The sequence below is a fragment of the Oncorhynchus gorbuscha genome, linkage group LG17, assembly GCF_021184085.1.
Source record: "Oncorhynchus gorbuscha isolate QuinsamMale2020 ecotype Even-year linkage group LG17, OgorEven_v1.0, whole genome shotgun sequence".
Taxonomy (NCBI): Eukaryota; Metazoa; Chordata; class Actinopteri; order Salmoniformes; family Salmonidae; genus Oncorhynchus; species Oncorhynchus gorbuscha.
In genome coordinates, this window is record NC_060189.1 from 48,846,840 (window position 1) to 48,873,616 (window position 26,777).

At 47.2% G+C, this 26,777-nt stretch overlaps 2 protein-coding genes across 3 annotated transcripts in view; both read right to left on the minus strand.

Moving 5' to 3' along the window:
* Positions 1-12,000: 12,000 nt before the first annotated feature.
* LOC124001314 lies at positions 12,001-17,380 on the minus strand. The gene is made up of 4 exons (XM_046308006.1): positions 16,863-17,380; positions 15,640-16,466; positions 14,941-15,165; positions 12,001-14,754 (listed from the first exon to the last, which is right to left on the minus strand). Exons 1-4 carry the CDS (start codon positions 17,378-17,380, stop codon positions 14,501-14,503), a joined length of 1,824 nt encoding a protein of 607 aa, XP_046163962.1. The 3' UTR covers positions 12,001-14,500.
* A 370-nt stretch (positions 17,381-17,750) lies between these two features.
* Positions 17,751-26,777, minus strand: part of LOC124001315 — an 11,297-nt gene continuing 2,270 nt past the window's right edge. Inside the window, exons 2-6 of one of the 2 annotated variants that reach the window (XM_046308008.1) lie at positions 20,399-20,502; positions 19,967-20,045; positions 19,070-19,271; positions 18,451-18,522; positions 17,751-17,889 (exon numbers count right to left, since the gene is read on the minus strand). In XM_046308008.1, coding sequence (XP_046163964.1) covers positions 17,779-17,889; positions 18,451-18,522; positions 19,070-19,271; positions 19,967-20,045; positions 20,399-20,502 — 568 coding nt within the window. In that variant the 3' untranslated portion in view covers positions 17,751-17,778. Of the gene's footprint in view, positions 17,890-18,450; positions 18,523-19,069; positions 19,275-19,966; positions 20,046-20,398; positions 20,503-26,777 lie in introns of both variants that reach the window. The other variant, XM_046308007.1, reaches the window with a different exon arrangement.

The following is a 26,777-nucleotide window of genomic DNA, read 5'->3' on the forward strand; positions in this document are numbered from 1 at the left end:
AGTGAGGACTGCACAACGCATCACCGGGGGCAAACTACCTGCCCTCCAGGACACCTACACCACCCGTTGTTACAGGAAGGCCATAAAGATCATCAAGGACATCAACCACCCGAACCACTGCCTGTTCACCCCGCTATCATCCAGAAGGCGAGGTCAGTACAGGTGCATCAAAGCTGGGACCGAGAGACTGAAAAACAGCTTCTATCTCAAGGCCATCAGACTGTTAAACAGCCACCACTAACACTGAGTGGCTGCTGCCAACACACTGTCATTGACACTGACCCAACTCCAGCCATTTTAATAATGGGAATTGATGGGAAATGATATAAATATATCACTAGCCACTTTAAACAATGCTACCTTATATAATGTTACTTACCCTACATTATTAATCTCATATGCATATGTATATACTGTACTCTACATCATCGACTGCATCCTTATGTAACACATGTATCACTAGCCACTTTAACTATGCCACTTTGTTTACTTTGTCTACACACTCATCTCATATGTATATACTGTACTCGATACCATCTACTGTATGCTGCTCTGTACCATCACTCATTCATATATCCTTATGTACATGTTCCTTATCCCCTTACACTGTGTATAAGACAGTAGTTTTGGAATTGTTAGTTAGATTACTTGTTGGTTATCACTGCATTGTCGGAACTAGAAGCACAAGCATTTCGCTACACTCGCATTAACATCTGCTAACCATGTGTATGTGACAAATAAAATTTGATTTGATTTGATTTAGGGGAGAGTGTGGTAAGCCGATTTTTACATTCAGCATCACTGCATCAAGGGAAATACAGTACTCTTTCTAACAAAGATATCTACATACTGTATATATTTCAGGATGTTGTGTATCCCTGGAAATAATCAGAATGCACGTAAACATAATTGTTTTAAAAACATAGCTTGTCCAAAAAAAGTGGTCTCTTGGCACAATTTACCATGGGTATATGGGATAAGTTGAGCCTCCTTGGGGTATGTGGGTGATGGTGTCCCGTGATGGTGCTGGTAGGTCGAAGTTTAATATATGGAATGGGGATGTGGTATATTGTATAGTGGGGTCTGAAATTGACCACCTTGATAAAGATGAGAAATAATGACTGTATAAAATAAGTAATTAAAATACTGAGCTACAGTGTATGCTCAACATGTGGCTGTTATTATTTTATACTAACACAATTGCTGAGAGTTTTTATTAATTTATTTTGAAACATCTCAAAAAGGTAGGGGTCCAAATTGACACCCCTAAAGATTTTTTTTGTAAATAAAGTAGTCAAACGTTCAGTATTTGTTCCCATATTCCTACTGTAGCACGCAATGACTACATCAAGCTTGTGACTCACTTATTGGATGCATTTTCAGTTTGTTTTGGTTGTGTTTCTGATTATTTTGTGTCCAATAGAAATTCATGGTAAATAATGTGTTGTGTCATTTTGGAGTCACTTTTACTGTAAATAATGTGTTGTGTCATTTTGGAGTCACTTTTACTGTAAATAATGTACCATGATTACAGATAATCCGAATTGAATCGTGAAGAATAATGAGTGAGAAAATTAGATGGGTCAAATGTCATAAAAGTGGCTCCAAAATGACACTACATCATTTACCAATTATTTGTATTGGGCACAAAATAATCTGAAACGCAACCTAAACTGCAAATCCATCCAACAAGTTTGTATAAAATAACATAATTTCCCCCCAAAATGTAGAATACAACACAGCTCAGTATTTGAATGATTTATTTTATACAGCCATTGTTGCACATCTTTATCAAGGGTGTCAATCATTTCAGACCCCACTGTATATCGTAAATATACCTACATTCAGATATAGAGCTCTCTGTTCAATATCACTTACACTTCCATTTCTTGACCAGTTGTCTGGGACAGCGATGCTGTTTCGATGTGCCACGGCGTGTTTGTAGGCAAGTTCTCTGCATTTGAGCTTACTACGCCCAACGATATGTTTATCAAGCCCAGACTCCATGTCATCAGGTAAGATCTTCTGCGCCTCTGCTGCTCTCTCACAGCCTCTCTGTCACACAGGTGCATGTTTTGTTTCCATTTTTTAGTCAATGTAACCCCTTCAGTGTCATTCAGTCATATTTAAAATAAAAAATACACATCTCTTGCTGCTGCTCGAATGGACTTCTTGCTTCCTCTTACTTCCTTGGCTTCTCTATCAAGGACCTCAAGGGAGGGGGCATGATGTCCGCTCTGTAACAATAAAAGTGCACTAGCTTGAATTCATATGCACGATACATTGCATAAAACGGACTAAATGTAATCATCATTTGAATGGGGTATGGTGGTCATTGGCTCAACTTTCCCCAAAGCAAACATTTTTACTATATTAGCACACGCGGCTACAACGATGTTTCGTGAGCTGAAAGATCCCAGGAATTTTTCATACTCACAAAAATCTTATTTCAGGTATGGCATATCAAGAAGCTGATTAAAAAGCTTGATCATTACATGATCATCCCACTCTAAAAAGTGCAGTTTGGTCACACAACACAATGCCACAGAAGTCTTTAGTATTGAGGGAGCGTGCAGTTGGCATGCCGACTGCAATAATGTCCACCAGAGCTATTGCCAGAGATTTGAATGTTAATTTCTCCACCTTAAGCCACCTCCAATGTCATTTTAGATAATTTGGCAGTATATCCAACCGGCCTCACAACTGCAAACCACGTGTAGGGCATCGTGTGGGCGAGCGGTTTGCTGATGTCAACGTTGTGAATCGAGTGCCCCATGGTGAAAGGTGGGGTCATGGTATGGGCAGGCATAAGCTACAGACAATGAACACAATTGCATTTTATCAATTGCAATTTGAATTGTGGTGCTATTCACCCGCCGCCATAACCTGATGTTTCAGCATAATAATGCATAGCCCCATGTCGCAAGGATCTGTACATAATTCCGGGAAGCTGAAAATGTCCCAGTTCTTCCGTGGTCTGCATACTAACGAGACATGTCAGCCATTGAGCATGTTTGGGATGCTCCGGATCAACGTGTACGACAGCGTGTTCCAGTTCCCACCAATATCCAGTAACTTCGCACAGCCATTGAAGAGGAGTGGGACAACATTCCACAGGCCACAATCAACAGCCGGATCAACTCTATGCAAAGGAGATGTGTGTCGCTGCATGAGGCAAATGGTGGTCTCACCAGATACTAACCGGTTTTCTGATCCACGCCCCTACTTATTGTTTTTAAGGTATCTGTGATCATCATGCATATCTGTATTCCCAGTCATGCGAAATCCATAGATTAGGTCCTAATGAATTTATTTCATTTGACTGATTTCCATATGAACTTTAACTCAGTAAAAATTGTTGAAATTGTTGCATATTGTGTTTATATTTTTGTTCAGTATACTTTGGCTTAGATCAGGGATTCCCAAACTCGGTCCTCAGGACCCCATTGGATTAATGAAGGGATGTTCGACTGGCACTATATGGTTATGTTGTAGTCATTTTAAGTGGACAAGGAGAGTGGTAGTACAGTCGGGCTAATCTATTGTTAAATGTTGTACATTGTTACAGATATGGGTTGTGTGCTAGTTTGAGTGTAGTTATGTCAGTGTTATGCAGCAGTATATGCAGGCTACTTGATTATGGATAGTAGGGCTCATAAAACTCCAATTCTAAGTGGGATTCATAGTGAGCGGCACTGTTTCAGAAAGTACCATGTACATTATGGTTCGAAGATGTGTAAGAGCAGTAGTGGTCACATCTACCAAAAAGATGGGAGTTTAGAAATAAACATACAAGTATGTCTAGTAATAAAGTGACAAGTCGATTGAAGCTGGTAAGTTTGTAGTAATGCTGGTATTTTTTTCTTTTTTAGCTTTGGAGCTCTTACAGAAATGTGAGAAGTGAAAGAAGCGAAGATTCCATGGAATGTCACAAGCACTAATAAGGAAAGATTCCATAGAATGCCGTGACCACTTGCTCTTGAGGGTAAGGGACTAGATATAGGAAGTTGGGGTTAGGTTTGGCCAGTTGAACAGCCTTTCTTAAACAATTAGGCTGCGTTCACATAGGCAGCCCAATTCTGATACGTTTTCCACTAATTAGTATTTTGACTAATTACATCAGATCATAAAGTGACCAACTAGTGGAGGGGGGGGGGGGAATATCAGAATTGGGCTGCCTTTGTAGACTGCAAGGCCCCATAACAACTGCAATGGCTGAGAAGAATCAAGCACCTCCCTTGGACCTTTCCCTTCAATGCGTTTGAGGAGGTGAGGAGAGAAGACAAGGAATGGAGGAAATGTACACACATTTAGAAACTACACACTACTTATGCTTTTATCTATTGCGTCTCTTTTGTTTTAAAACCTTACCCAACATTCTTAGCTAATAACATTTCTTATCTAACTATATGCATTTCCAATGGCTTCATTCAATCTGTATCATGGAAGTTCAGCTTTGTAGCATGTTGGACAATTAAAGACAATGTTCCCGTGGTCGCAGAGACCGCATTCACAGTAAACGCTGCACTAAATCAGGGCCCATATTCATGATTCCTAGAGAAGCAATGCTGATCTAGGGTCAGTTTGCATTTTAGATCATAATGATTAAGATGACATGGGATAGGACACTCCGAGACGCTATATGAATGTGGGTCTAGTTCGGTTTGATTCCAAGGCAACACTCCCACCTAGTGGTCTAGTCAGTTGGTGTGGAAAAAATAAAGCACTCCGCCCATGGGAAATACTGGGCAAGTTTACTTTTTGGACTAATGTCTTCTTCCTCCCAAAATGTACCTGATCACTTTCCTTCACCGATTAAAGGAAATTTGAAAAAAAATATTGTGGCAACTCCCACAATAATGTTTTTAAACTAGTGTACACTTCAGAAGATTGTTGCAACCCCTATTACTCTCCTGTTCATCCTCTCTTTCATATCATCAAAGATTCCCAAAGATTGGAAAGCTGCCACGATCATCCCCCTCTTCAAAGGGGGAGACACTCTAAACCCAAACTGCTTACAGACCTATATCTATCCTACCCTGCCTTTCTAAGGTCTTCGAAAGCCAAGTTAACAAATAGATTACTGACCATTTAGATTCCCACCGTACCTTCTCCGCTATGCAATCTGGTTTCAGAGCTGGTCATGGGTGCACCTCAAGGTCCTTAACGATATCAAAACCGCCATCGATAAGAGACATTACTGTGCAGCCATTTTCATCGACCTGGCCAAGGCTTTTGACTCTGTCAATCACCACATTCTTAAATCGGCAGACTAAACAGCCTTGGTTTCTCAAATGACTGCCTTGCCTGGTTCACCAACTACTTATCTGATAGAGTTCAGTGTGTCAAATCGGAGCGCCTGTTGTCTGGACCTTTGGCAGTCTATATGGGGGTGCCACAGGTTTCAATCCTCGGGCCGACTCTCTTCTCTCTATACATCAATGATGTCGCTCTTGCAGCTGGTGATTCTCTGATCCACCTCTATGCAGACGACACCATTCTGTATACTTCTGGCCCTTCTTTGGACACTGTGTTAACTAACCGACAGATGAGCTTCAATGCCATACAACTCTCCTTCCGTTGCCTCCAACTGCTCTTAAATGCAAGTAAAACTAAATGCATGCTCGACAACCGATCGCAGCCTGCACCTGCCCGCCCGTCCAGCATCACTACTCTGGACGGTTCTGACTTAGAATATGTGGATAACTACAAATACCTAGGAGTCTGGTTAGACTGTAAACTCTCTTTTCAGACTCACATTAAGTATCTACAATCCAAAATTAAATCTAGAATCGGCTTCCTATTTCACAACAAAGCATCCTTCACTCACGCTGCCAAACATACCCTCATAAAACTGACCATCCTACCGAATCATTGACTTCGGCAATGTCATTTCCAAAATAGCCTCCAACTGTCACGGTTCATGAATCCACTGCCTCCCTCTCTCTTTCTCTTTCTCTCTCTCTCTCTCCCGTGTTTGTGTGGGCGTGGTTCCCAATCTCGGCCTGATTGTCTGCGCCAGCTGGAACCACTTATCTTCCCTTTATATGTTCTGTAACCAGTGTTTCTTGTTGTCAGATCGTTGTTACTTCCCTGAGGTTGTGTTGTTACTTCCCTGAGGTTGTGTTGTTACTTCCCTGAGGTTGTGTCGTGTGTCAGTGCTCATCTCTCGCCGCCCTTGTGTGGATTATCTGCTGTGCTCCTTCCTTCCCATCCGGACACACTCCCGTGGATTTCTCAGCACACTATCATCCGGAAGAAGCGCCCTAGTCCCTGGGTCGGATTCCGTCTGAGTACAGTCTGTCTGTCCTGTTGCTGATGTAAATTGTATCCATTAAACCATCGTTGCTTGCATCTTGCATCCGCCTCTGTATTGTCACAGAACGATCTGACCAGACCATGGATGCAGGGAGTTCAACGAGTCTGACCGAATTCATTTCCCGCAGTATCACGAGAATGGATCAACAAGAGGAGAACGTCTCCAGCACAGGTCGGGCAGTACAAGCCATTGCGATGCAGGTATCCCAGCTGACCCAACAATTACAACATCTGAGGGGTTCCGCTGCGCCACCTACACCGGCAGTTCAACCCGCCCCGCCAGAGCCGGATTTCCAGCTAGAGCCACGGCTACCGACACCAGAGGGTTATTCAGGTGATCCTGACTATTGCAGAGCTTTTCTTACGAGATGTTCCATGCATTTCTCGTTGCAGCCACGGACCTTCAACCGTGAACAGTTTAAGGTAGCATTCGTACTCACACTGCTATCAGGCAAAGCAGCTCTTTGGGGAACGGCGGTGTGGGCGAACCAGGACCCATGCTGCACCTCTTTCCAGACACTCTCCGAGGAGATGAGAAGGGTTTTCGATCGGGCCGTGGCGGGTAGAGAGGCGGCCAGACTACTCGCTGACCTTCGCCAAGGAGACCGTTCCGTATCGGAATACTCCATCCAATTCCGCACTCTGGCCGCAGAGTGTCAGTGGAACGAGGAGGCGCAGTGGGACATGTTCCTGCATGGGCTGGAGGACCGGATCCAGAAGGAGATTTATGTTCTGGACCTTCCCAGGAGTTTAAATGGACTAGTGGAACTAGCCTTGAGGGTCGACGCTCGTCTGAGTCGTATTGGCCGCCGAGCATGCCCTAACAGACCGTATAACGACACGGAGGGCTGGCATGTCAGCGGCGGGAACACGGCCAGTTCAGCCTCCGCTCACGAACCCATGCAGCTGGGGAGAGCTCGCCTCACTCGGGAAGAGAGGGAGAGGCGGAGATCCCAAGGACTGTCTCTACTGTGGTAGAGCGGGCCATTTTATCCACTCCTGCCCGGTAAAAGATCAGGCCCGGTAGTAAGCATGAGGCTACTATCGGGTGGTGTCACCACAGAGAAGACCTCATCATCTACTCTCCTCCCGGTAAGACTAAGATGGGACACCCACACGCACGACACCCAAGCCTTACTGGACTCAGGAGCAGAGGGTAATTTCATGGACACCAAGCTCGCTCACAAACTCCAGATTCCTATCAACTCACTCACGCACAAGATATCCGTCAACGCTCTCAATGGTCAAGAACTCCCCAACATTTCTCACACCACTGAACCTATCACACTCATCACTTCTGGCAATCACACTGAGACACTATCATTTCTACTCATGGACTCACCCCTTGCACCATTAGTTCTCGGCCACCCTTGGCTCACCCAACACAACCCCAGAGTTGACTGGGTTCATAAATCTATATCCATGTGGAGTAACAAGTGTCTTGAGTCCTGTTTAGTGTCTGCTTGTTCGTCTGTGTCTGATTCTGTGTTTCTAGAGGAGGCAGTGGATTTGTCTAACGTGCCCGTTGAATACCTTGACCTGAAGGAAGTGTTCAGTAAGTCCCGTGCTGCTTCTCTTCCTCCGCATCGTCCCTATGACTGTGCAATAGAATTATTGCCAGGTGAGTCTCCGCCTAAAGGCAAGTTATATTCACTCTCTGTTCCGGAGAGGGAGGCTATGGAGAGATACATCTCTGATTCTCTGGCATCTGGATTAATTCGTCCTTCCTCTTCTCCAGTGGGGGCGGGGTTCTTCTTTGTGGGGAAGAAGGACGGATCTCTGCGTCCTTGCGTTGATTACCGTGGGTTGAATAACATCACAGTGAAGAATACCTATCCCTTACCGTTGATGTCCTCAGCCTTTGAAAGGTTACAGGGAGCATCCGTGTTCACTAAGTTGGATTTACGTAATGCATATCATTTGGTTCGCATAAGGGGGGACGAATGGAAGACCGCGTTTAACACCCCCAGAGGGCACTTCGAATATTTGGTCATGCCTTTTGGGCTATCCAACTCCCCAGCGGTTTTCCAGGCACTCGTCAATGACGTGCTGAGAGATATGATTGATCAGTTCATATATGTTTACCTGGATGACATACTGATTTTTTCTTCTTCTCTCCACGAACACGTTCAGCACGTCAGACGAGTGCTTCAGAGGTTGTTGGAGAATGGACTTTTTGTCAAGGCGGAGAAATGCATTTTTCATGCACAATCCGTTCCATTCCTAGGTTACATCGTCTCGACTGAAGGTATTCGCATGGATCCTGACAAGGTTAAGGCTGTGGTGGATTGGCCTAGCCCAGATTCCCGTAAGGCCCTACAGAGGTTTCTGGGATTCGCCAATTCCTACCGGCGTTTCGTTCGCAACTTTAGTCAGATAGTCGCTCCTCTTACCGCCTTAACCTCCCCCAGAGTGACGTTCAGGTGGTCCGATACAGCCGAGGCTGCATTCGCCAAACTCAAGAGCCGCTTTGTTTCGGCTCCCATCCTCATAGCTCCCGATCCCTCGCGTCAGTTCGTGGTGGAGGTGGACGCTTCAGAGGTGGGGGTAGGTGCGGTACTTTCCCAACATTCCTCGTCTGACGACAAGATGCACCCTTTCGCGTTCCTTTCCCATCGGTTATCACCTGCGGAACGCAACTACGACATTGGCAACAGAGAGTTGTTGGCAGTGAAGTTAGCACTGGAGGAGTGGCGCCAATGGTTAGAGGGGTCGGGGGTACCTTTTATAGTTTGGACCGATCACAAGAATTTGGAATATATCAGAACCGCCAAGCGACTCCACTCCAGGCAGGCGCGGTGGGCACTCTTTTTCGGACGTTTTGACTTCTCTCTCTCGTATCGCCCGGGTTCCAAGAATGTCAAACCCAATTCCCTTTCTCGCATTTTTGACCATTCCGAACGCCCATCCACTCCCGAGTGCATCCTACCCGGGACCCTAGTGGTCTCCACACTCACATGGGAGGTTGAATCGAGGGTCAAAACGGCCTTAGAAGGGGTAACGCCTCCGCCCGGTTGCCCGCCTAATCGGTTGTTTGTGCCGGAGCGGTGTCGGTCCGATGTTATTCGGTGGGGGCATTGCTCCAACGTAGCGTGTCATCCAGGAGTCAGCCGCACTAGCTTTTGGTTAAGCAACGCTTTTGGTGGCCACTGATGGCTCGTGACATTCACAGTTTCGTCTTGGCTTGCTCGGTTTGTGCCACTGGGAAGACTTCTAATCGACCCCCAGATGGGTTACTCCAACCGCTGTCGGTCCCTTCGAGACCCTGGTCCCACATCGCGCTAGATTTTGTTACCGGCCTTCCACCCTCCCAGGGCAAGACTGTTGTTTTGACCGTGGTGGACCGGTTCTCGAAGGCGGCTCATTTTATTCCCTTGCCTAAATTACCATCTGCCAAGGAGACAGCGGTAACTGCCGTGGATCACGTCTTTCGCTTACATGGCCTGCCGATGGACGTAGTTTCTGACAAGTTTTGGCAAGAGTTTTGTAGGTTACTGGGAGCGAGTGTCAGCCTGTCTTCAGGGTTTCATCCCCAGAGCAACGGTCAAACGGAGAGGGCCAACTAAGATTTGGAGAGAGTGTTGCGATGTTTGGTTTCTAAGAATCCCTCTTCCTGGAGTCAACAACTCTCTATGGTTGAGTACGCTCACAATTCGTTGCCAGTGGCAGCCACGGGTCTCTCTCCGTTTGAGTGTAGTTTAGGTTACCAGCCACCTATCTTTCCCAGTACGGAGTCCGAGGTCACTGTTCCCTCCGCTCACGCTTTCATCCAGAGGTGCCGTCACGCATGGAGCAGAGCCCGTGAGACTCTTCTCCGGGTGGGGCGCGCACCAAGGCTAAGGCCGATCGCCACCGGTCGAAGCCTCCGGTATACGTCGTTGGCCAAAGAGTGTGGCTTTCTACTAAGAACATTCCACTCCGATCCATTTCGAACAAGCTTGCCCCCAAATTTATCGGCCCGTTCAGAGTCACCAGGATCATTAGTCCGGTGGCGGTCCGGCTCAAGCTTCCTCCGGCATATAGGAGAATTCATCCTACCTTTCATGTGTCTAAAATAAAACCTGTGTTTCAGGCACGCATTAACCCGCCGGTCCCGGTTCCCCCGCCGCCACGACTTGTTGATGGGGAACCCACCTTTTCTGTCAATCGTATTTTGGACTCTAGAAAGAGGGGACGCGGATTCCAGTACCTGGTGGACTGGGAGGGTTACGGCCCGGAGGAGAGAAGTTGGGTACCTGCTAGGGACATTCTGGATCACTCCCTTATCGATGATTTCAATCGACAGGTAAATTTGCCTGGGAACGCCAAGAGGCGTTCCTAGGGGGGGGTATTGTCACGGTTCATGAATCCACTGCCTCCCTCTCTCTTTCTCTCTCTCTCCCGTGTTTGTGTGGGCGTGGTTCCCAATCTCGGCCTGATTGTCTGCGCCAGCTGGAACCACTTATCTTCCCTTTATATGTTCTGTAACCAGTGTTTCTTGTTGTCAGATCGTTGTTACTTCCCTGAGGTTGTGTTGTTACTTCCCGGAGGTTGTGTTGTTACTTCCCTGAGGTTGTGTCGTGTGTCAGTGCTCATCTCTCTCCGCCCTTGTGTGGATTATCTGCTGTGCTCCTTCCTTCCCATCCGGACACACTCCCGTGGATTTCTCAGCACACTATCATCCGGAAGAAGCGCCCTAGTCCCTGGGTCGGATTCCGTCTGAGTACAGTGTCTGTCCTGTTGCTGATGTAAATTGTATTCATTAAACCATTGTTGCTTGCATCTTGCATCCGCCTCTGTATTGTCACACCAACACTTTACTCAACAAATTGGATGCAGTGTATCACAGTGCCATCCGTTTTGTAACCAAAGCCCCATATACTACCCACCACTGCGACCTGTATGCTCTCGCTGGTTGGCCCTCGCTTCATACTCGTCGCCAAACCCACTGGCTCCAGGTCATCCACAAGTCTCTGCTAGGTAAAGCCCCGACTTATCTCAGCTCACTGGTCACCATAGCAGCACCCACCCGTAGCATGCGCTCCAGCAGGTATATCTCACTGGTCACCCCCAAAGCCAATTCCTCCTTTGGCCGCCTCTCCTTACAGTTCTCTGCTGCCAATGACTGGAGCAAACGGCAAACATCACTGAAGCTGGAGACTTATATCTCCCTCGCTAGCTTTAAGCACCAGCTATCAGACCAGCTCACAGATCACTGCACCTGTACATAGCCCAACTACCTCATCCCCATACTGTATTTATTTATCTTGCACCCCAGTAACTCTACTTGCACATTCATCTTCTGCACATCAATCACTCCAGTGTTTAATTGGTATATTGTAATTACTTCGCCACCATGGCCTATGTATTGCCTTTACCTCCCTTATCTTACATCATTTGCACACACTGTATATAGACTTTTTTCTACTCTTATTGACCATATGTTTGTTTATTCCATGTGTAACTCTGTGTTGTTGTATGTGTCGAACTGCTTTGGCCAGGTCACAGTTGTAAATGAGAACTTGTTCTCAACTAGCCTACCTGGTTAAATAAAGGAGAAATAAAAATAAATAAAACATAAAAAAGCAGATATTATTGGGATGAACTCATTGTTAGTACATTGAAATAATCAAACTTCAGAAATACGACTTGAACTTTTCAGACTTATATAAAAACATAACACAAAAAAAACAAGCCATTGTGTAGTTTTTTTCCCCTTTATGCATTTCTGTGAATATTTACAAAACCATAGACCTATGTACAATACCAACTCGCAAATGAACAAATAAACTACGGACAGCACAAAAAAAGTTTACGTAATGATCATATTTTTTTATGTACACCGAAACTGGCAAAATGATAGCATGAAACAATTTAAGATTATATCTATCAAGAGGTGTTGTGCGGTTTTAATCCAATAAGACAAAATGCTGGGTTTACTTGGGGCTCCGGCAGACCTACAAAGAAGTCTAGCTCTGGTCCAGGGCGTTAGTGCGACTAGCTAAAGCTGTGAAGGCTCAACCCGGGTTTCCACCCGACCGCACTTTGTCAGCTATGCCCCTTTTAAAGGCAATGTTTCCGCAAACTCTGTATATGTCGGCTTAATCGGAAATGACTTTTAAAAATGTCAAGCGCGCTATAATGCAAATCTACCACTGATCGGATTGAATGCCAGCCTAAGCGTTAGCAAGCCACACTAACACCCTGGACTAGAGCTACAAGCAGCTCATCATCTAACAGCAGTGAACGATAGAAACCAGAGTTGCTGAAAAAAGACTGGAGCTACACTGAAAAGGCAAAACAATCAACACAAATGACGCAACAACACTGCATGTAAAAAAATAACCATAGCGTGGCATAGTATTCAGCTATGCCCACTCTTCTGAAAGATTGCCCCCCAAAAATCACTTTGAAGAACACAGCCAAGTTAAATACAGAACTCTGCTCGTCGCAGAAGACTGGCCCGACGGCCTAATGCACCTTTTCAAAGCGCTTTTAAGAAAACACGTGCAACAGGCACAAAATAAAAGAAAGATGCCAACAACAAGAATATACTTGGTGTATTTTAGGCAAAGCAGTGTTCAACTGCTGTCTTGTAGTGTTCATTTTGAAGGAGGGAGCGGGGAAAAGCCCCAAACTGACTATACAGTGTCTTAGGTAGTCCAAAAAGAACATTTACAACACACTGATGGTGGTGTTTCCTCCCCCCCCCCCTTCAGTCTAACCCAGGGGCTCTCTTTTGCTCCGGCTCAGCGCTATTAACACACCCGTTTTAAATAATGATCTAGCCATGGTCTTTCAGTCAGGTGTAGTTTCATCGGGTGAGTTAGCACTGGAACTAAAGCATGCACTCTCCAGGACTGGGTGTTGGAGACCCTATAACATCTTCTCAGCACTGGAAACACACACACACACTACAGCCTCAAACCCTAATAGTGTTAACTTGAGTGTGTTCAGAAACGTCCATACAACACTTGAGTCAAAAACACCGGAGTCCAAAGAAAATCTAAATACAACAATCTGTGGTGCGTTCTGAACATTGTTCGTCTCGTTTTTAAGCGAAAACTAAATTAAAATATCCACATACACAACACAGGCTGTTGTCACTCCTACACAGTCACTCCTTCTCTCACTCCCCCAGTCGCTCCCTCTTTTTGTCTCCGAGGACAATATATAAGGGTATCACTAGCTAGGTTTCCATCCATTTGGTGACAGATATTCTCAAATCCGCACAAAAAAAAAAAAAAAATTGGTGCATTTTCCCACCAGAGATTTTCCATCAAATTGACTGTGCGTGATGATGTAGTGCACATACAAATACCTTTTGCTGTTAAATTCCCATGTACCAAATAAAAATAATAAGTTAAATGGGTTTCCATCACATCTTCAACTCTACAGATGGTTTTCCCCACAAAAAACTGTTCTGTTATATAGCGAGTCTGGTAAGGGCACGTGCGCGCTGTTGGCTAGAACACACGTATAGGCTACATGAGATTATTATGGCCAAAAGAGCGGGTTTTCTTTATTTGTCAAACGGCTGCCACGCATCGATGATCACCAAAATAAGACCCTTGATATTTATTAAACAGGAGCATCAAGCTCATCACCACCCTGTGAAGTTCAACCCAATGCATTTAATCTGTAGCCTAATAAACTGCATGCTTTCCTGACGCGCCGTAGTGGGAGGGCCACACATGTCATCGCGCGACCCCAAGTTTACTTCGATATGATGGTTATTACATCAATAGTTCCACCGACATTTCTCGCATACTTCATTTTACCGACACAAATTATCCCACCTTGTCTAGCGTATTTCGTTTTGTTGACATTTGGAAAGTGTACCGAAAAATGTTGTTTCCATCAGGCCTGTCACTACATTTTTGACCCAACATTGACCCGTACTTTACTACATAAAAAGGTTGGATGGAAACCTGCATAATGAGAGATATAGGCTACATTCCAATACCCACATTAGCGTACCACTTCAAAGACACGCCCACTACATTGCTTCCTTAAGCATCAACTCTTGTTTTTGGACCATCAGCGGAAAAAAATATTAGAGTTGACAGCCACTGCTGTAACGTTACGGAGTTGACCACGCCTCTGTTTTGGCTTCCTTCATTCCAAGTAGCACGCTATTGTGGATACTGTGGAGCTAATGTTGTGTCTGTCCATCAATCTCTCAGTCTCTCCGTCAGTCTTCTCAGCACACCATGATGGGTGTCCCGTCGTCCTCACGCCGCTGGTTCTTCTTAAGCAGCTGGATGCGGTTGTGACAGTAGAATTTGATGGCCCGCCAGTCGCGCCGGTTGGTGACCAGCAGCGGGCAGCTCTGCAGGCAGCGCTCGCAGTCGGCCTTGGCAGGCACGCGCAGCTCGGCGATGTTGCAGGTCAGGTGCTCCTCCACAGCGGCGCGCTCTGCGTCCGACCACGGGCGCTTGAGGACGCCGCGTTTTCCTGTGCGGGGAGGGGGTGGGTTAGTACACACAGGGTTGGGTCTGTGTAGACATGTCTTTGTGGCAGGCTGTATACAGTACACACACACTACTGTGTACATACACACACACACGACACACACTTCTGTATTGGTCTTGAATGTCTCAGATCTTTCGGAGTTTGAGTATGGAATGAACACACACACACCTGATTTGGGCCCACCTGAGCCTCTTCTGCGGCCTGGGAGCGAGGGGGAGAGGGGCGATGTGGAGGAGGGCGTGACCTTGAGTTTCCTGGCACGCGGCGTCCTGCTGTTGGTCCTGCCCTTCCGCACCATCAGCAGGCTGGGAGGGGCCACCTCGCCCTTCTCCTTCCGCCCCTCGCCGTCAGAGTCGCCCTCCGAGTACGAGTCGGCCGAGTTGCCTGACATCACTGTAAGGGGAGAAAGAGAAGGGTCAAATACATGTAAATGTTTCTCAACTTTTAAGGACAACGCTGGTCCTCATCATACTAAAGGGCAGTCCAAAATGAGACGACGCTAAACTGTTTAACCCTCTAGAGTTGATTGACCGAAGTAACATAATAAATAAAAAAATCCCCATCAAAATGCCAGTTTAGGCTAGAGATATCTTTTTCAATCCACCGCATCCGCCGATGTCGCACTTCCGCATCTGCGGTGAAAGGTGGTCGTCTCACGAAAATTGGTCGTCTCACGAAAACTTCTGATCGGTTTGACCTACAGCTAAGCTTTCTCTAACGGTCATCATGTTTTGTTCCATCCGTTCCATTATATCAAGCAGGTTGAATCAAGCGTACTTAATACACAGTAAAGGAGAGAAAAATATCTCCACTTCTAGCTTGACTATTCAGGTCTGATGTACATGTTAATCCTCAGTGTCTCCTTACCGTCAAGCTCCAGACAGATGTGGTGGAGGCTCATCCCCCGGAACAGCACGCCGTCTCTCTCCCCGCACAGTACCACGCGCCCCACTCTACCCATCAGCCCTGGGTCCTGGCCAATCCCGCCACAGCTCTGCGTCACGTGGTACTCACGCTCCAGGAAGTGTTCCAGGCGCTCTACGGCGTTCCCACCCGGCTCTCCTGGCTCCTCCCCCTCACCGAGCAATAGCAACTGCGTCAAGATGGCGACCTGGCGCCGGACTCGGGTCTGGGTGAGGGCGCGGGGGTTCCGGGTGCCACTGGAGCGGGCCAGGCTCCGGAGGAGGTCGGTGCCACGGAGGGGGGTGGCTGGGGAGTGGTACGGCCGGGCGAAGACGTACGGGTTCTGGGGATCGACGCCGACATCTTGCCTGGTCTGGAGGAGGAGTTCCAGACATGGCTCGCAGTGTGGTGGCAGGATAAGAGGCTGGACTCTTCCTCGTTTGCCCTGGACACCTACTCGAGGCAAATGTGGAAGCACGAGACGCTCAAAGGGCGAAAGCGATGCCTCCAGGGGTGTGAGGGCGGGCGGGGCGCCGGGGGGCACTGGCACGGGGCACTGGGGGGTGACACGGGAGCGGTATTCGGCTATGGCCAGTTTGGAGACCTCGCACTCGCGGCGACGGTTGTAGAGTATGAGCAGGGCGAGGGAGGAGTGGCACAGGAGGCGCCAGGCCTCGGCGGATTGGAGCTGGCGGGACAGGGAGAGGAAGGCAGAGTGCTGGAGCCTGCGGAGGTAGAGGACCAGGGAAGACAGGGAGGAGAGGAGGGGCAGCATGTGGAGACGTCCCGAACTGAGGGAGAGGGAGGGAAGAAGAGAAAGAATGAGGGAGAAAGGAGAGGGAGAGAGATTAATTTCAATTTCAGGCGTCAGTTATTAATTTAATCAAAGCACAGCAAAAAAATAAAACATCTATTTAAAGTATGTACGATACTCATAACATTTAATATATTGATAACGTCACATCAGCAGTTTGGAGTTAATTTTAAGTCTGTTTCAGTTGACTGATTTAGTCATCTAATTAAAGCATGATAAAAGCATTCCTGCTGTTTCACATTCCTCAATGCTAAAGCTGAGCAGCAGTTCAGTTTGCTGGCAGTTTACTGATCCATCAACTACTTTCTCAATATCCATTTGATGAGGTGAATCTGTCATTTAGGTGAACGAGTCCTTTAACGGAGTACCTCACCTCAATAACTCCTTCTCCTTATCCTCCGCTCCACTGTCGTCTTCCATCATACCGTTCGTCTCCTCCTCCTCTTCATTTTCATCCTCTTTCGGCAGCCGTTCCATCTCCTTGGGCGTGTGTTGAAAGACGTGGGGAAAAGCCGCCTCTGCCTCTTCTTTGGGCTTCACCACCTCAACTTCCACCAGATCGTTCTCCTCTTCCTCCTCCTCTTTTTCCTTCTTCACTTTGCGCAGTCCCGCCTTTCTGGGCGGGGTCACAGCCGCCGGAGGCGGGCTTCTCTTCAGAACGGACACAGCCACCGCACTGCGCCCTCGGGGTGGAGTCAATACCAGGGGGGAGGAGTTTCCCCCAACGGCGGAGGAAGGGGATTGGGCGCCCGGACGTTGAGGAGACAGGGAGAACGCGGTGGCGCCCCCCGGTGGTGGCCTGTGGGAGTTTTGCTCCACTCCTGATGATGACCGAGGTTGCTGCTGGGACAGAGTGTGGTGTGTGGCGTGCGCGGCCGCCAGGTGGGGCATAAAGCGCTCGATGAGCGCGGCGCGGATCTCAGGCTGGTTGGTGTGGTGCTTGTCCAGGTGGCGCCCCAGTGAGCGGAAGTGGCGGCCGCAGTAGGCGCAGCTCAGCTTCTGGGGGGGTCACGCCATTGCCGACCCCCCTGGCGATGTTAATACTGATGTTCGCCGTCGTGTTGGGCCCCAACGGAGCGGGGGATTTGAACAGAGAAGGGCGAGAAGAGGTGGAGGAGGAGGGAGGGGGGGAGAAGGTGAGGGGGCGGTATGAAGAGGAGAGGGGAGGGCGGTCCGGGGATGTCCGGTGAGGTGTGGTTCTCCTTTTGGAAGGGGTGGTGGTCCGGCGGCGTTTTCGGCGGCGAGGTGTGTATCTCTGACCCCCGTCTTCCTCATTCTGGGGATCCGAGTCACTGGCGTTGGAGTGGGAGAGGGGGGGAGGAAGAGGGGGACAGGGGCCAGGAAGGGGTGAGGTAGTCCTGGGCTGAGAGAGAGGAGGGCACGAGCCCGGACTCTTCCTCCTGAGAGAGAGAGAGAGTAGAGAAAGAGAGAGAGACAAGAGAAGGAATGAGGGAGAAAGGAGAGGGAGAGAAGACAGCGAGACCGAGAGATGAGTGGTGTTTGAGCCAGTTGTGTGAGTAGAGTACAGACAAGTACATAAGACACTGTTTAGAGCAGCGGTTCTCAACCCTGGTCCCGGGGACCCAAAAGGGGTGCATATTTGTGTTTTTCCTTAGCACTGCACACCTGATTCAAATCATCAAAACTTAAAGCATTGATGATGAGTTGATCGTTTGAATCAGCTGTGTAGTGCTAAGGTAAAAACTCAAATGTGCACCCCTTTGGGTCCCCGGGACCAGGGTTGAGTACCACTGGTTTAGAGTGACTGTGAATGGTGGGTGCCTGAATGAGGAGTGTCCAATGAGAGCATTGAGTGAGCAATACTAGTATATTACAACCGTTGAGGGTATAATTAGACAGGTGTATGGAGTGTAGACATATAAAACAAGCACATCAGTATAATATTGAGTGTTGTAGAAATATAGTAGGTGTATATGTAGGCAACAGGCGTATTTTCGTACCTTTTTGATACGGTTGTTCTCAGGGTCAGCGATACACTCATATCTCCCTGAGGAGACAGTACCACGGAATCCCTGGAGGGATACAGGCTCCATTAACATCCATTAATTACCCCCCCCAGTGCTGTCAATCAGGCGGTCAAACCAATTACAGTAGCTACTCAAAAAGCACTAGATACTATAATCAGTCAAATACAGTAGTCAGCCCAGGTGAAAAGACCCAAATATGTATTACGGCGCAAAAAACAACGACTCAACAACTTCTGCGAGAAAAAAGAGGATAATTTCATCAAAGTAAAAGTAAACAGCGCAGAAATGTGTTGCACGTGATCCAGTCGCTAGTTGCAGTACTTACAACTTGCCTCGGATAAACAAATCATGGCTATTGTGGCATACTGTCTATTCAAAATGTAACTATTTTGTGGTTATTTCGATTAGGAAATGTAAACTGTACGTTGAGTGCACTTGACTTGCATTTACGGTCCACTACATCCCAGGCTATATCGGTACCAGCCATCGCTATGGCTACAGTTACTTAGGCTCTAACAGGTACATCCTCAGGGTTACTCACCATGGCAACAGTTACTTAGGCTCTTACAGGTATGTCGCCATGGTTACTCACCATAGTGTTGTCTCCCCACTCGGTCAGGCTGTAGTCAACGGTGATCTCCTCTCCCTTGGTGATGTCTCGGATCGCTATGACGACCAGACGCACCTGGCTCCCACAGTGTACCTCTCGGATGCGGCAGTTTGGAGGAGGGGGGTACATCACCGCCGCCCCCCTGCCCCCGCTGGATCCCTCCTCACCCAGCTCTGAAGACCCACTGCTGAAAGGGGGGAGGGAGGAAGAGAGATGGGGAAAGAGATAGAGAAGGAGAGGGAGGGAGGTGGATAGATCAGCACACGTGGACATATGCATACAAAATCAGCAAAAATTGTGTCTGCTATCAGAAGCTACCCCGCGAGAGTGTGCACACAGCTACCCCACGCAAAACAGCACAACTATACAAAACATTAGGAACACCTGCTCTTTCCATGTCATAGACTGACCAGGTGAAAGCTATGATCCCTTATTGATGTCACTTGTTAAATCCACTTCAATCTGTGTAGATGAAGGGGAGGAGACAGGTTAAAGAAGGATTTTTAAGCCTTGAGACAATTGAGACATGAATTGTGTATGTGTGCCATTCAGAGGGTGAATGGGCAAGACAAAAGTTTGCCTTCGAACCGGGTATGGTAGTAGGTGTCAGACGCTTTGTGTCAAGAACTGCAACGCTGCTGGGTTTTTCCCGCTCAACAGTTTCCTGTGTGTATCAAGAATGGTCCACCACCCAAAAGGACATTCAGCCAACTTGACACAACTGTAGGAAGCATTGGAGTCAACATGGGCCAGCGTCCCTGTGGAACGCTTTCGACACCTTGTACTATACATGACACATACAATAAAAAGTACACAAATGTTATCAAATAAAAAACATTTTATCATAAAAATAACACCATGAAATGAAATCCCACTTACCAGATCTGAACAGGGTCATTGATGTAGCAAGGGCCATCCAGGGTTGGTCGTTTGTTCTCTGCAGCCCCCTTACCATCACCTGAGAGAAGAGTATAAAAGGATTACACACGAGCACACAAGCAAATGCACACAGACACACATGCACGACTGCACACACACACACACACTGACACGCTCGAAAGGACACACACACACAAGGTCATCACCCTTTCCCCACCTAAACACATATGCACATCATACACCACTCACACACAAACACAGTCAGTCACACAAACATTTATATAGGTCAGTACGCACCCCCACCCCGCCCCTCTTCCACCCATAACACACACAATCCCGGACGCATGCACACACACTCAAAAGGACACACACTACACAACTATAAGACACACGCGTCAACAGAAGAATCGTCCCTAAAGGACAATCACACACCTGGACCGTAGCTGTGTTCGGAGCTCTCCTCCTCATCCTCTGTGACAAAGACGCGGTCACACACTTTCACCGGCGTTCCCTTCCTTTTTCTCCCGCAACCGCGTCTGTGGAACACACACACACAGAGAGAGAGAGGGAGAGACAGAGAATAATTTTATCAATGCCCCAGGCGGACCAATCTTAACATCAATCCAGTAGGAAAAGCAATCAATACACTGATTACCAATAGGAACCCAATCTCAATTTCTGTATCCAATTACTTTCAACCAATAACAACTGAATCATTGATTCATTTAGACTATGCTGAATGCTGACTGGACAGAATTTGGGCAGAATTGGGCCAAATTCTTACTGGGTAAATTTGTGTTGAAGGGACATTTGTGAATCAATCACAAACCACAATACAAGATACTGATCCAAGGTCTGTGTTGAGTTTCACTCCACTACCAGGGATTCAGGAAACAGGGATGGTAAACTGATCCAAGATCTGTGCAACGGTGCAGATTCTAGCCATAGCGTAAAGCCACTTGTAAGAGCAGAGGATACACTAGGAGCTGATCTGAGCTAATCTTTCTTTGCCTCAAGCCTAGCCGTAACCATTCAAATCAAGGCACTAGAAACTGGCTTTGGATCAATGTGATTTAGGGCAGTTTTTCCACACACACACACACACACACACACACACACACACACACACACACACACACACACACACACACACACACACACACACACACACACACACACACACACACACACACACACACACACACACACACACACACACACACACACACACACACACACACAGTTTTCTGTAATTCTTTCTATTTTCTTCCTTACATGACATTGAACGCTCTTAAAACTAGGCCATAGGAAGACAGTGCCTTGGTTTCTCAAGTGTTCATTACTGCGTGTGTGTTTGTGCGTATGTGTGTGGGAGCGAGAGGTGTGTGAGAGAGAGAGATTCTTTGAGCAGAGATATCAACCAGACTTGCTGTCTTTGTATTGATCTGCCCCTCGCTCTCCATCTGGACTCGTGATAACGTGTGTGTGTGTGTGTGTGTGTGCGCGTGCGTGCTCGCTTGCACTTTCTTGTGTGCACATTCTCTCGTGCGAGTGTGTATGTCTGCATGGTCACTCATGTATGCCCATACTTTTGTCTACTAAGCTTGGGCCTAGTTGCTCTTTCTTAAAGTAACAGCGTTCTTTTAAATGCTTTCCACCCATTCCCCATTGTATAAGGTAATTACATTATAAGAGGCATTAACAACAACTGATTTACATACAGTACAGTGGTTCATAGTGTGTGTGTGTGTGTGTGTGTGTGTGTGTGTGTGTGTGTGTGTGTGTGTGTGTGTGTGTGTGTGTGTGTGTGTGTGTGTGTGTGTGTGTGTGTGTGTGTGTGTGTGTGTGTGTGTGTGTGTGTGGTACAGTACCACAGCCTTTCTAGCCTGGTCAATTCTTCCCGTTAGGTTGCATACACTACATGGACCAAAAGTATGTGGACACTTGTTCGTCGAACATCTCATTCCAAAATCTTGGGCATTAATATGGAGTTGGTCCCCCTTTGCTGCTATAACAGCCTCCACTTTTCTGAGAAGGCTTCCCACTAGATGTTGGAGCATTGCTGCAGGGACAAATGAGAATTACGCTTCGATCACACCGACAGCGTCATCGCATTTTTGGTTCACCAGAATTTCATTCATTTCCAATGAAACGCTGCGTTTGGCCTGCAGCATTGCGTCGCAGAGGCAGTTGCAGTATGTTCGGTGTGGTACATACGTTGAATTTATCAAACGCATGCGTCAAACTGTATGCATAGGTGGCTTGACGGAAATGGTAGCAGAAGATGAACGTTGAACTTTTGTTGCAGACGCTGCGTACTATTTTGCGCAAGGACACTGTCGGTGTGATCGAAGTGTTGATGATGAGCGATTACGCCTGGCTCGCAAGTCGGCGTTCCAATTCATCCCAAAGGTGTTCGATGGGGTTGAGGTCAGGGTTCTATGCAGGCCAGTCAAGTTCTTCCACACCAATCTCAACAGACCATTTCTGTATGGACCTTGCTTTGTGCATGGGGGCATTGTCATGCTGAAACAGGAAATGGCCTTCCCCAAACTGTTGCCACAAAGTTGGAAGCACATAAACATCTAGAATGTCATTGTATGCTGGAGCATTAAGATTTCCCTTCACTAGAACAAAGGGGCCTAGCCTGAACCATGAAAACAGTCCCAGACCATTATTCCTGCTCCACCAAACATTACAATTGGCACTATGCATTGGGGAAGGTAGCGTTCTCCTGGCTTCCGCCAAACCCAGATTCGTCCTTCGCCAGATGGTGAAGCATGATTTGATTCTATTTTTATTTATTTTTTACTTTAAAAAATATATTTTGTCATTTAGCAGACGCTCTTATCCAGAGCGCATGAGTGCAAACATTCTCCAACCGTGGAAATCAAACCCGCAACCCTTAGCGTTGCAGGCGCCATGCTCTACCAACTGAGCCACACGGGACCTCCTGAGTCCAATGGCGACAAGCTTTACACCACTCCAGTTGACACTTGGCATTGCGCATTGGTGATTTTAGGCTTGTGTGTGGCTGCTCGGACATGGAAACCCATTTCATGAATCACCTGACAAACAGTTATTGTGCTGACACTGCTTCCAGAGGCAGTTTGGAACTTGGTAGTGAGTGTTGCAATCGGGGACAGGCGATTGTTATGCGCTTCAGCATTTGGCGGTCCCGTTCTATGAGCTTGTGTGGCCTACCACCTTGCGGCTCAGTCGTTGTTACTCCTTGCCTTTTCCGCTTCACAATAACAGCCCTTACACCTAGTTGACTAGGGCAGCTCCAGCAGGACAGAAATTTGACAAACTGACTTGTTGGAACGGTGGCATCCTATGACGGTACCCCCGCTGAAAGTCACTGAGCTCTCCAGTAAGACCATTCTACTCCCAATGTTTGTCTATGAAGATTGCATGGTTGCATGCTCGATTTTATACACCTGTCAGCAACGGTGTTGCTAAAATAGCCAAATAAAATTAGTGTAAGGGGTGTCCACATACTTTTGTATATATCATGTATTTCCTAACCAATATGTTCCAATGTAATTTTGCTTATATCTCCTTGATGGTTTTAAGGGTCTTAAAATACAGCTGGGAGGACAAGTGTGAAATTGTCTACTACTATGTGTGTTTGTAAATTCTACATGATTCAATGCACTACGACCACACATTATATAGTGCACTACTTTTGACCAGGGACCAGTTATGACCACAGCATATCGCCAGTCTCTTGGATTTATCATGACATGTTTACGTAAGCCCAACCAGGATTGAGGAAGTAAGTCCATAGGAGTGTTTCTCTTGGTGATAGTCCATTGTGTGTGTGTGGTCTATTCTAGCACTGTCTAATCAGATGTCTCTCTTCTCCATTCCATCTGTCCTTCACTCTATCAATCTCTTTCTCTTTCTACTATTGATTCTCTCCATTCCCCTATCCCTGAACATCTCTCCCTCTCCCACAAACAAACACACACACAGCCATCCTCCTTTACCAACCCACATACACACACAAATATACAAACAAGTCCTCACTCAAGACCAACATGTGCACACACAAACACACACCCTCTCAGGCACTCACACACATTCTCTCCAGCCAAGCTCACATGCACGCCGCACACACACCCCTCCCCCTCTCTAAAGCTCACATGCTCTCACACACACACACACACACACACACACACACACACACACACACACACACACACACACACACACACACACACACACACACACACACACACACACACACACACACACACACACACACACACACACACACACACACACACACACACACACACACACACACACTCTCTCTCAAATATCCAAACCCACAGTCTCATGTTCCCTTCCTCTCACACACACACAAAACGCACACACACACACACAAAACGCACACACACACATACAATCTGCACTATACACACTCCTAGACTTCTTCATTTTTCCTGGAATACACCTCTTTTCTTACTCTAACACACACACACTCAATCTCCAGAACACATGAGCAATCTATTTCTCTCATGAACGACAGTACTTTTTAATACACACACGTCCTCTCACACACTACGAGTCTCCATAAGGCATGCATGCACACACTCATGGAATCCTCTTCGCACACACTCCCTTCTCCATGGATAACATTCTCTCTACACGCACACTCCCACCCTCCCCCCACTCAGTCACACACACACTGTCCTTCCCTCTTTCATAAACAAAGTAGATGCATAAATACTCTCCTTTCCTGTCTCGTACACACAAGCAAATACACTGCTCTGTCTAAATCACACACACACACACACACACACACACACACACACACACACACACACACACACACACACACACACACACACACACACACACACACACACACACACACACACACACACACACACACACACACACACACACACACACACACACACACACACACCTTCTCTCTGTATCCCCCTTTCACACACACCCTTCCCTTTTTCTCTCTGCCTGCAGAACACACACACACACACACACACACACACACACACACACACACACACACACACACACACACACACACACACACACACACACACACACACACACACCCTTCTCCCTCTGCCTCCAGAACAGACACACACATTCTCTCTCCTGCTTGCTCTCACACACACACACACAAAGCCTTTTTCCCTTCCCAGACAGACACTCATTCTCCCTCCCTTCTGTTTCAAAAGTGCACGCACGCACAAACACACACACACACACACACACACACACACACACACACACTTCCTCACCCTCTCTCCATCACACACCCTCCCCTTCTCTTTCCCTCTCACACACACCCTCCCTCATCTTGCTCTCTTCCCTTTAAACACAAACACACACACTCTCGGTGTGTGTGTGTGTAACACACACCCCCTCTCTCTCCCTCTGTGTGTAACACACACACCCTCCCCTTCTCTCTTCGTCACAAACACACTCTATCCCTCCATTTCTTAAAGACAGACACACACACTTTTCTTCACCCGTCTTCACTGTCTGTTTAAAATAACTAAACAAAAACTCAAATCTGTCACACACACAAAATATGATACCACAAAATGTTAGTCTCTTACTAAACTATTCTTTCTACTTAGAAGACAACACACAAATGGAAAGTCAGAAACACATTCTCTCTCTCTCTCATCCCCTTTGCTTTATCCCTTCTACAAACACACACACACCCACACATTTCTTGGTTACACATAAACACACTAGTCCCTCACACAGACCACTCCTCTCTCCCACACACACACACTCATACACCCTCCCCCACTAAACAACACACATGTATGCACAAACACACTCTTCCCTCCCCTTCCCTGTACCTCTCTCACACACTTCCCCTCTATCTATCCCTCCCTCACACACGCACACACACACACTCCCCCTTTATTACACAAATATGCTCACCCTCACGTACACACATGTCCTTCACAGTCTCTCTCACAGCTCTCTCCTCACACAAACTCTCAAAAAAACACACCTTATTTATTTTTTCTCTCCCTTTTCCTCACACTGCAGCTCTCCCCCAACCCTTTCTCTCACACAATCTCTGAAAAACACACCTTTTCACTTTTCCCCCTTCCTCTCCCTTACACACACACACACACACACACACACACACACACACACACACACACACACAACTCCTCCCCTCCTTTCTCTCTCACACACACTCCCTCTCTTAAACACACACACACAACTCCTCCCCTCCTTTTTCTCTCTCACACACACACACACACACACACACACACACACACACACACACACACACACACACACACACACAGACACAGACACACACACACACACACACACACACACACACACACACACACACACACACACACACACACACACACTCCCTCTCTTAAACACACACAACTCCTCCCCTCTCTCTCACACACATTCATCCACACATGCCACCCCCTAGCACACACACCACCCCCTCTCTCTCACACACACACTCTGTGCTCATTCCTCTCACACACACTCTTGTTCTCTTTGTCACACAGTCTCTCCACAACACACACCCCCTCCCCCTCACACACACATACTGTGTCTGTCACGCACACACTCTCCCTCTCTCCAACACACACACTCCTCCCCTTTGCTCACACACACACACACTGTGTGTCTCTGTCATGCACACACTCTCCCTCTCTCCAACACACACTCCTCCCCCTTGCTCACACACACACACACACACACACACACACACACACACACACACACACACACACACACACACACACACACACACACACACACACACACACACACA

Bases quoted from the DNA above. Each gene is read 5' to 3' on its own strand.
- LOC124001314 (XM_046308006.1), bottom strand. From the start codon at position 17,380: ATGCCCCACCTGGCGGCCGCGCACGCCACACACCACACTCTGTCCCAG. The intron at 15,166-15,639 runs GTAAGGAGACAC...CTCCCCTTACAG, and splicing joins CATCTGTCTGGAGCTTGACG to TGATGTCAGGCAACTCGGCC. The intron at 14,755-14,940 runs GTGTGTGTGTGT...CTCCCCGCACAG, and splicing joins CTCAGGTGGGCCCAAATCAG to GAAAACGCGGCGTCCTCAAG.